This window comes from Eptatretus burgeri, chromosome 11, assembly GCF_056783735.1.
Source record: "Eptatretus burgeri isolate ZD-2024b chromosome 11, Ebu_testis_v1, whole genome shotgun sequence".
Lineage (NCBI taxonomy): Eukaryota > Metazoa > Chordata > Myxini > Myxiniformes > Myxinidae > Eptatretus > Eptatretus burgeri.
The window spans coordinates 56,200,074-56,210,333 of NC_140971.1; the positions used below are offsets into that span (position 1 = coordinate 56,200,074).

The following is a 10,260-nucleotide window of genomic DNA, read 5'->3' on the forward strand; positions in this document are numbered from 1 at the left end:
TAGACTGACGTGGAACATGGAACAACAGATGGAACAAATTGCTGAACAAAGTTCTTCTTCTTTTGTATGCAGCACAAGGCTGCGGGGTAGCAACATTAGCTGAGGGTGCAGCTGTGCTGCTGATGCAACACCTGCCCTCTGTGGCTCAGGGCAGGAATTTGTTAATAGTGCTGGCGATAGCTCACCTAATCTTTGTGAAGGACACCATGGGGTCTTTAAGGTCCACCAACGAATGATAGCAGACGGGACGCCCAGTTGAACGCCCATCCGAGAGACGGCACACACATTGATGAATCACCTGGCCTGTGAAACACCAAGATGGCAGTTTATAGATAGGTCGAGATTCGAGCCCAGGCTAGACAGCTGAGAAGCGAGTTTGCATACCTCTAGGTCATCATATTAGTCAGGTCAACCAACAACTCGGTCTTATGGAAAGAACTTTCACATCTGTGGACAAATCGATGTTTGTACCACTGTACAATATAGTAGTATTGTCACCACTTTTAAAAAAAAGGATATAGCTGTGATAGAAAGAGTGGGGAGAAGAGTGACCAAGAGTGTTGCCGAAGTTAAGGAACTGGAGTGCGACGAATGGCCGATAGCATTGGGCCTACCATGATTGGTCTGTAGGCGTGAACGTGCCGATATGGAAGAGGTGTTCATGATAACGAATCACTTAGATCAGGTAAACACCCAATCTGCTATCCGAGTTTCAAAGCAGTGCATCGGCCACAACTTTGCCTTGAGAAAACCACATTGTGGGTTAAACATTCGAGCGAATAGTTAATGCATACCTGCCAACCCTACCGATTTAGCCGGTAGACTACCGATTTTCGAGGCTATCTACTGGCTACCGATTTTACATGCTTAATCTACCGGCTTTTAAAATTCAGGGGAAATTTTTTTTTTTAATCCGAGTTACAGAATACGATACTGTAGAGCACCTTGCAGTTTACGTTTTTCCGTCGTCTATGCGCGCGTCTACACCATTACACGCGTCTGCTATCGTTAAATCTGATTATCCGCAATTAGTTTAGTGATAGCAGACGTGCGTAACCGCCTGGTGTCGCTAGCGTCGCACGGTCGAGTGGACAACAACAAAGCCATTTTTCGCGCGGATGCTTTCACAACAATCACAATGGACACGCCTGAAAAGAAAAAGCCACCTTTGCGGTACGACAATGTTTTCAAGGACGAGTGGACAAAAGAACATTCGTGGATCAAGGCATCGTGGAAAGGTACGAAGCACGCGTTCTGTGAGCTGTGCAGGACTATGGTATCCGCAACATACTGTGTGGGCTATTGGCAGCCAAGATCAATATCTTTAAGAAAGATGGCTGCACTTGTTGCAGCTGGAAACCATCAGAGGAGCTCCTGAAAACAGCTAAATCTGCCACCTACCAGGCACTCAATAATTAGTGAAGCTCTGGACGTTTACAGAATGAGTCCCACAGTCCCAGTGAACTTTACACATTTTGATATTGTAAAGTCACATTGTAAATTACACTGGTCAACAATTTTTTACTTTCTGAATGTTGTCTAGATTTCTACAAGTGAATTAGGGTATTCTGGCACTGCTGAATCAGGAAATGGCATCCGTTTCTCTCCATCAGGTCAGGTTTTTGTGCTAAGTTGATTTGAAAAAAATCAGATCTTGTGACAAAATCAATTACATTTTTGTGGCATTATCAGCTGATTTTTGTCAACACATATCATCCTAAACATGTTTTTAAGAAAAAAAATGTTTTGCCAACAACATTTATTGATTACATGATAGAAACATCGATTACTGTCATCTGAATGGTGGGCATTGATAAAGGTAAGTACAAGTAAATTGCATGTTGCGTCACCACTGTTCAAACTTCAGGGCTTGAACTTCCGTTTCTTCGAACTCCTGGAATGTTCAGCGGCAGGGAGGTCTCTCTTCAGATTCCAACAGTAGTCAGCCATCATGACTGCGTCCCAGCGACCCTGATACCTGGTCTCCATCTCCTTCATGTCCTGATGGAATCTCTCCCCTGCTCGTCACTCATTGAACCCAAGTTCTCAGGAAACCGGTTCATATGTGAAAATAGGTAGTGCATCTTGATGCTCATGTTGCAGCCCAGGTTTCTGAAAGCAGTCAGCATGTTGTTGACAAGTTCTGCGTAGTTTCTGGCCTTATTGTTGCCAAGAAAGTTCTTCACTACCAAAACAAATGTCTTCCACGCTTCCAGTTCCACTTCGTTCATTGAGTTTTTGAACTCTGGATCTCTGATGAGCTGACGGATCTGAGAACCATCAAAGATGCCAGCTTTCAACTTCTCCATGGTCAATCCTGGAAAAGCCTGGCACAAGTAAGTGAAGCAGTCACCATCTTTGTCCAGAGCCTTGGTGAACTGCTTGATTAAGCCGAGCTTGATGTGCAGCGGTGGGAAGAGTATTCTGTCTCTGTCCACCAGAGGGTCGTTGATGACGTTCCTTTCTTTGCATGGCACCAATTCCTCCCGCACAGGCCAGTCCTTCTTCGTGTAATGCTGAGCACGGTCCCTACTATCCCACATGCACAGAAAACATGGGTACTTGGTGAAGCCAGACTGTTGTCCCAACAAAAGGTTCACCATCTTCAGGTCAACACAAATAAACCACTTATGCTGATCATAACCAATTTTCTCCAGCACGTACTTCACCGCTTCATACTTCTCCTTCAGTGTAGTCGAGTGAGCGATGGGTACAGAGGCAAACTGGTTGCCGTTGTGTAGCAGAACACATTTCAGTGATCGCTTGCTGCTGTCAATGAACAGTCTCCAATCTTTGGGTTCGTACTGTGGCACTCCAAGCTTGAGCAGAAGCTGCGCAATATCAGCACAGTACACCAAGTCCTTCTCTTCAGAGAAAAACGGAAGTACTCTTGATGCCTGTTGCGGAAGAAGCTGATGCGAGCACTGTCAGAGAGGAGGTTTTTTTCCTTCAATCTGGATGCCAACAGTTTGGCAGAGTCCTTTGACAAGCTGAGGTCGCGAACTAGATCATTCAACTCCTTTTGGGAAAATGGATGTGGAGCATCATCTTCAAGAACCACTTCTTCTTCTTCATGTCCTTCAACACTGGAGGCATCTTCGTCACTAATGTCAGGAAGTTCGCCGAAGATAGGCACTGGAATTGCATCACAATGAGCTACAGGACGACGTGCTGATTGAAGATCAGGATACTTGAGGCTGCCCCGGTTCTTTCTGTTGATTCCAGACACATCAACAGCGCAGAAGTAGCAGTCAGTGACATGGTTTGTCGGCTCCCTCCAAACCATGGGAATTCCAAACTTCAGACCAAATTCCAAACTTCAGCCTCACCAATTTTTGGAAGATTTTGAGGTTTTATGACTTCAAACTGATCCCTTTTTGACATAATCACCCAGAACTATCGTACCTGAATACTTCTTGTCATTAAAATAATTATTTCCAATCAAAACAATTATTTGACATGACATTTTACCCCCACCAACTTCTTCTAAAATGCTCCACACATGCGTACATGTGAACAAAAATGTAAAAAACGACATGTGGCCATATCTCAAAAACTTGACCTGATTGAACAAAACTAATGTGAGTTTTGGATTCAGCGCATCAGATTCGTCCTAAATCAGCTTAAAAAATGCAGACAACAAATTTGTTGTTGACCAGTGTAATCAGTGTATTATTGTTTAAACTTGGTGTCATGAGTGCACTGAATCACTGGCTATAAAACATGAACTGCAGAACATCAGAGTGACTGGAATGAACTGTACACTTTGTGCACTGAATCACTGGTTAATACAAAATGGGCATCAGAGTGACTGGCATGAACTGTACACCTATATACATGGCACATGTATATATGTAGTTCGTTTGAAGATACACAGTGAAATATCAGTGTAATTATTTTTGAAGTGGCTACATACAGTACACTTGTACATACATGTGATGCATCTGATTCTGTGGTAAATATGTCGTTTTTATTGAGGAAAATGTGTGGTCCAAATGCAGGATAATGCACTATTTTGCCATTTTGGTTACTTGTTTCCAAAATGTCGTGTATTGAAGTGCCAGTGTAATTATTTTGGAAGCTGTTACTTGTTGCACATAATAAATTTGACAAGTAGGCCAGATTTTGCTGTGGTAAATAGTTGATTTTATTGAGGCTATAAAGTGGTCTAAAATGCAGGAGTGCACCATTTTTTCAAAAATTTTCCTGGGGGAGCGGGGGGGGCATGCCCCTGCGTCACGCAAAAATCTACCGATTTTCATTCCAAAAAGGTTGGCAGGTATGTTAATGGATAGAAAAAAGTACCGGTAATGAATGTACACGGCTATTCTGTTAAAGTTTTCACAATATGAAACTTCACACTGAAGAATTCATTTTACCGAAATCACGTAGATTGTTTGGTATGTCAGGGGTCAAAAAATAACTATCTCATTCAAAACTAGAAGAGCACTCAGTCGAGTGCATACCTCCACCACGTAATGCCTGATTCACGAGAACATATCGGGCCAAATACATTTTTGTAATATCATGCTAAACAGTACATCGTTTTTGGCCAAATCTCTCGATGGTGAAGAATCACTTCGAAAATTAAATAATTATCGTATCCAGATTCGGATCTTCACCAAAATTGAATCAATTCGTCCTTGCGACACACCCAACCTGTCCACCAAGTTTCATCCAAATCCGTTCACAACTTTTTGAGATATCCTGCACACAAACAAACAAACAGACAGACAGAGAGGAGTGAAAACATAACCTCCTTCACCTTCGGTGGCGGAGGTAATAAATTTAAGGTAGAACAACAACTTTTTTAGATCCTCGTGGAGGATCTCTGTCTTACTGACGTTGTTGTTCTTGTGGACTTTTTTTGTTTCACAGCCTACAGTTTTCATCGAAACTTCCTGAAACTTGGGGTATATATGTAAAGATACCCTGCGCAGGCAGTAACCATCTCAGATTTTGAAAATTCCTCCTTGAAAAAAAAGTTGACGTAATAATATCGCCGCGAATGGAAATCGCCGATACCATTATCTCCAAAATTCGGCAAGCTGTTTGAATTTTGTTTGCGGGAATCAAGCCGGGCATTAGCACAGATAATTTATCGCAAACCTGATACATCACAATGACGTCATATTCGTTTTTATGATGTCATCATTAAGAGGACGAGGATCTTAGCTCATTCAAGCTTATTTGTCTACAGAGTCAACGCTAGTGGAAGATCTAGGACACTGAACGGATCAGGACGCAACAATAAGAGAAAGGGGTGGAAGAGAGGTTGAAGGACAAAGCAAAGGGAGACATGGACAAATGATGGTGGACAACAAGGATACAGAAGGAAACTCTCAGGAAAGAAAAAACTGGAAATTTGGAAAGAGTTGAGCTTGGGATGTGGATCATGAAAATATATAATTCATAAGAATAGGTTACCCCAATCACAACAATAATTTGTTTTAAGCAGTTTAAATATTTATTACCTTAAATTCTCGTTCATCCAGGGTGACGTGTGATGCCATGAAGCAGATCTAGAGGAGAGAAAATGAAAACAAAACATTTACATGAACCAAGAAAAGGACAATCAGGTTAAACAGATAAATACCACGGAGACACATGGAAGAGGAGACAGACAGACACATCCCGAGACAACGAGGGAACATACACGGACACCAGGACACTCAGACAGATACACACACACACACACACACACACACACACACACACACACACACACACACACACACACACACACACACACACACACACACACACACACACACACGGACACCAGGACACTCAGACAGACACACACACATGGAAGAGGAGACAGACAGACACATCCCGAGACGACAACGAGGGAACATACACGGACACCAGGACACTCAGACAGATACACACACACACACACACACACACACACACACACACACACACACACACACACACACACACGGACACCAGGGCACTCAGACAGACACACACACATGGACACCAGGCCCCTCAGACAGACACACACACAAACACGGACACCAGGACACTCAGACAGACACACACACACGGACACCAGGACACTCAGACAGACACACACACACACGGACACCAGGACACTCAGACAGACACACACACACGGACACCAGGACACTCAGACAGACACACACACACGGACACCAGGACACTCAGACAGACACACACACACACGGGCACCAGGACACTCAGACAGACACACACACACACGGACACAAGGACACTCAGACACACACACACACACGGACACCAGGACACTCAGACAGACAGACACACACACACACACACACACACACACACACACACACACACACACACACACGCACACACGGACACACGGACACCAGGACACTCAGACAGACACACACACACACACACACACACACACACACACACACACACACACACACACACACGCACACACGGACACCAGGACACTCAGACAGACAGACACACACACACACACACACACACACACACACACACACACACACGGACACCAGGACACTCAGACAGACAGACACACACACACACACACACACACACACACACACGCACACACGGACACACGGACACCAGGACACTCAGACAGACACACACACACGTTATTACCTGATCCACAGAGAGGTATGTATACAAGTACTTTTGTGTGTTCTCGTTTGAAGGCCGCTCCGTGGAATGACCGATGTTGTATAACGGTGAGGAAACGTTGACGTCGTTGTACAGTTCGAAGGAAGAACAGACGGTCCGTGCAGGAGTTGTCCTCAATCTGTACTCTTCCCCTCCTTGGCCTCGGAGTCAGAAGGGTACAAGGCTGCTCTCAATTCGCTATACGCCAGCGCGGTGACGTTCCTAAATCACGTCACACGACACAGAAAATCTACATCGCGCGGTAAAATTTACTTGAGGACGAGCACTGAGTCCGCGTTCTGATTGGTTAATTTTAGCTTGGGCTGTAAGGAGATCTTGGTTAATTCACATCTCCAGATTCGCCACACACACCGGCGCGTTCTGATTGGTTAATTTTAACTCGGGCTGTAAGGAGATCTTGGTTAATTCACATCTCCAGATTCGCCACGCACACCGACGCGTTCTGATTGGTTAATTTTAACTCGGGCTGTAAGGAGATCTTGGTTAATTCACATCTCCAGATTCGCCACACACACCGACGCGTTCTGATTGGTTAATTTTAACTCGGGCTGCAAGGACCACTTAGTTAATTCACATCTCCAGATTCGCCACGAATACTGCCAACGATTCCTGAGCTGGTAGAAATGTCCGTGAATTCATATCAACAGGACCAAGAGAAAAAACGCGGAAATAAAGTAAATTTAAGAGGCCAACTACCTGTGACGCACACAAATAATTTTAAACAGTCCTGACTCCCGACCTCAACATTGTGTCGGTAATTTGTCGATGATTTTGTATTTCACTTGTCCTGATGAACCTCGTATCGATGCAGCAGAAAATGTATCATGAAACAAGACAGAGCATTTCACAGTCTTGTCGATCTGAGAACCAATGCAGACACACTCACTCACATAACACACACACACACACACACACACACACACACACACACACACACACACACACACACACACAAACTCACTCACACTCACACACACACTCACACACACACACACACACTCACTCACACCACACACACTCACACACACAAACTCACTCGCACTCACACACACACACACACACACACACACACACACACACACAAAACACACACTCGACACACACACACACTCACTCACATAACACACACACACACACACACACACTCACTCACACATACACACACACATACTCACTCACTCGCACTCACACACACACACACAAAACACACACACACACACACGACACACACACTCACTCACACGACACACACTCACATGACACACACACACATACACACACTCACTCACACTCACACACACACATGACACACACACACATAAACTCACACTCACTCACATAACACACACACGACACACACTCACTCACACTCACTCACATAACACACACGCACACACATACACACACACAAATACATGACACACACACACATGACACACACACATAACACACACATAACACACACACATATGACACACACACACACACACAAGACACACACACACATGACACACACACACAAACATGACACACACATAGCACACACGACACACACACGCATGACACACACTCACATGACACACACACATGACACACACACATACACACTCACACTCATTCACATGACACACACACACACTCACTCACATAACATTCGATGGGGAATGACCTGAGGATTAAGCACAAAAAAATTCATGATTCTAGCTTCAAGGGTTAATGCTGCAGATTGTTTTTTCGTTAAAATATCCCCACATTTAGAGGTTTTTCGGTCGTTGCTAGGCAACGGAGGGGTCCATAGCAACGGTTCTTTCTCACACCTAACTAGGACATACCATGAACCTACCATACCAGTTTCATGTATATCTGACTCATAGTCTCTGAGATATAACGAACTTCGTTTTTTTATTGTTTCCGACCAGGGTTCATTCAAAGTCTATCTTCTCCGACAGTTTTCATAGGATCCGGCTGGAAATGTTGACAATATGGCTGAATGTACTGCCCAGTCGCTCGTGGCCCGATTTTTGATTTTCGAAAAAATATTTTTTTTATGATTTTTCAAAAATTTCAAAGTCCCGTTTTTCGTTTTTTTTTTAAATTTTTTTTCGACTTTATCGACGACCCAACAAACACACACAGACAAGCCGGTCGGTGACATGGGTGGTCGCTACATAATTGCATACTAGTCATACAGTTTTTGACGGATCGGGCTGAAATTTTTTGACAAAGAGGTTGATTATAGTGCACATAAAAGCCTGGAAGCCCATTTTTAACTTTCGAAAAAATAAATTTTTTAGGATTTTTTCAAAAATTTCAAAGTGCCGTTGCTAGGCAACGGTGGTGACCATAGCAACGGTGCTTAAAAGCATGTAACTAGATCCTGGTATGAACCTACCTGTCAAGTTTCATCAAAATCGGTTGACTCCTCAGGCCTCCAGAGCTGTCAATTACATACAAACATACAAACAAACATACATACATACAGACGGGAAAAGTGAAAACAAGCCGGTAGGCGACATGGTGGCAGGATTTGCACTCCGGCCACCGTAAAACGCTTCATTCCGCAAAACGCAAAAACGCAAAAAAATCTGAAAACCCACTCCGTGGGAGTACCTCCTGTGCAGCTTCCCTTCGCAGGGCAGCTCACCGGATGACGGGATTGGGGCAAAGCCTTCGGGACCCCCAATCTTTGATAGGAGGGAAACCATGGGGTAACATCCCTGGGTCAGATTGCGGGAGAGTGTGTCGGAGTGGTGCTGAGGTGTCGTCCACCAGACGGCGGTCTCCTTGGGTTAACCTGAGGCGGTCCCTTCGGGTGGGTGCCTGGAATGTCCTATCCCTAAGAGAGGATGATCACCTGTCTCTGTTATCATCTGAGCTCAAGCGTTTGGACATCGGGATTGCAGCTCTCTCTGAGGTTCGGAGACCGGATTGCGGCGAGATAATGGTGGGTGGTTACACCTACTATTGGTCTGGTCGCTCTGATGGTTACCATACCCAAGGAGTTGCTGTAGCTGTGTCCAATAAGCTGACCCCAATGATAATTGAGGTAACACCGGTCAACGAGCGTATTATGAGATGAAGGATTCGTCACTCCTTAGGTGTCATTTCCCTGGTCTCTGTTTATGCTCCGACTGAGGCGAGTGATCTCACCGTGAGGGATGCATTCTACGCCACACTCGAGTCTGTGGTTGATCAGTGCCCCAGACGAGATACACTTCTCGTCTTGGGGGATTTCAATGCATCGACTGGAACTGATAGGGATGGTTATGAGGTGTGTGTTGGTCCCCATGGGTCAGGAACTATGAACCAGAATAGCACTAAGTTCCTTGACTTTGCAAGAAGTCATGGACTTAGGGTGGCTGGTTCATGGTTTCAGCGCCCACAAGCTCATCGCTGGACTTGGTATTCCAACGCTGGTGGTGTGGCAAAGGAGATTGACCATGTCCTCATTGACGGTCGTTGGAGGATGATCCAGAACTGCAGGGTCTACCGGAGTGCTCAGTTCCTCAATACTGACCACAGGCTTGTTGTAGCAACTCTAAAGCTGCACCTTATATCCTGGAGAATGGTACCATCCCAGCCGAGGCTGGA

At 44.8% G+C, this 10,260-nt stretch overlaps 1 protein-coding gene across 2 annotated transcripts in view; it reads right to left on the reverse strand.

Annotated features, from left to right (window-relative positions):
* Positions 1 to 6,983, reverse strand: part of LOC147017117 (HAUS augmin-like complex subunit 1) — a 39,944-nt gene extending 32,961 nt beyond the window's left edge. Inside the window, exons 1-3 of one of the 2 annotated variants that reach the window (XM_085846504.1) lie at positions 6,631 to 6,983; positions 5,475 to 5,522; positions 186 to 303 (exon numbers count right to left, since the gene is read on the reverse strand). Coding sequence is in view for 1 of the 2 variants with exons in the window: in XM_085846503.1 (XP_085702629.1) it covers positions 5,475 to 5,513 (39 nt within the window). In the remaining variant the exon portion in view is untranslated. The remainder of the gene's footprint in view (positions 1 to 185; positions 304 to 5,474; positions 5,523 to 6,630) is intronic. The other variant, XM_085846503.1, reaches the window with a different exon arrangement.
* Positions 6,984 to 10,260: the final 3,277 nt, after the last annotated feature.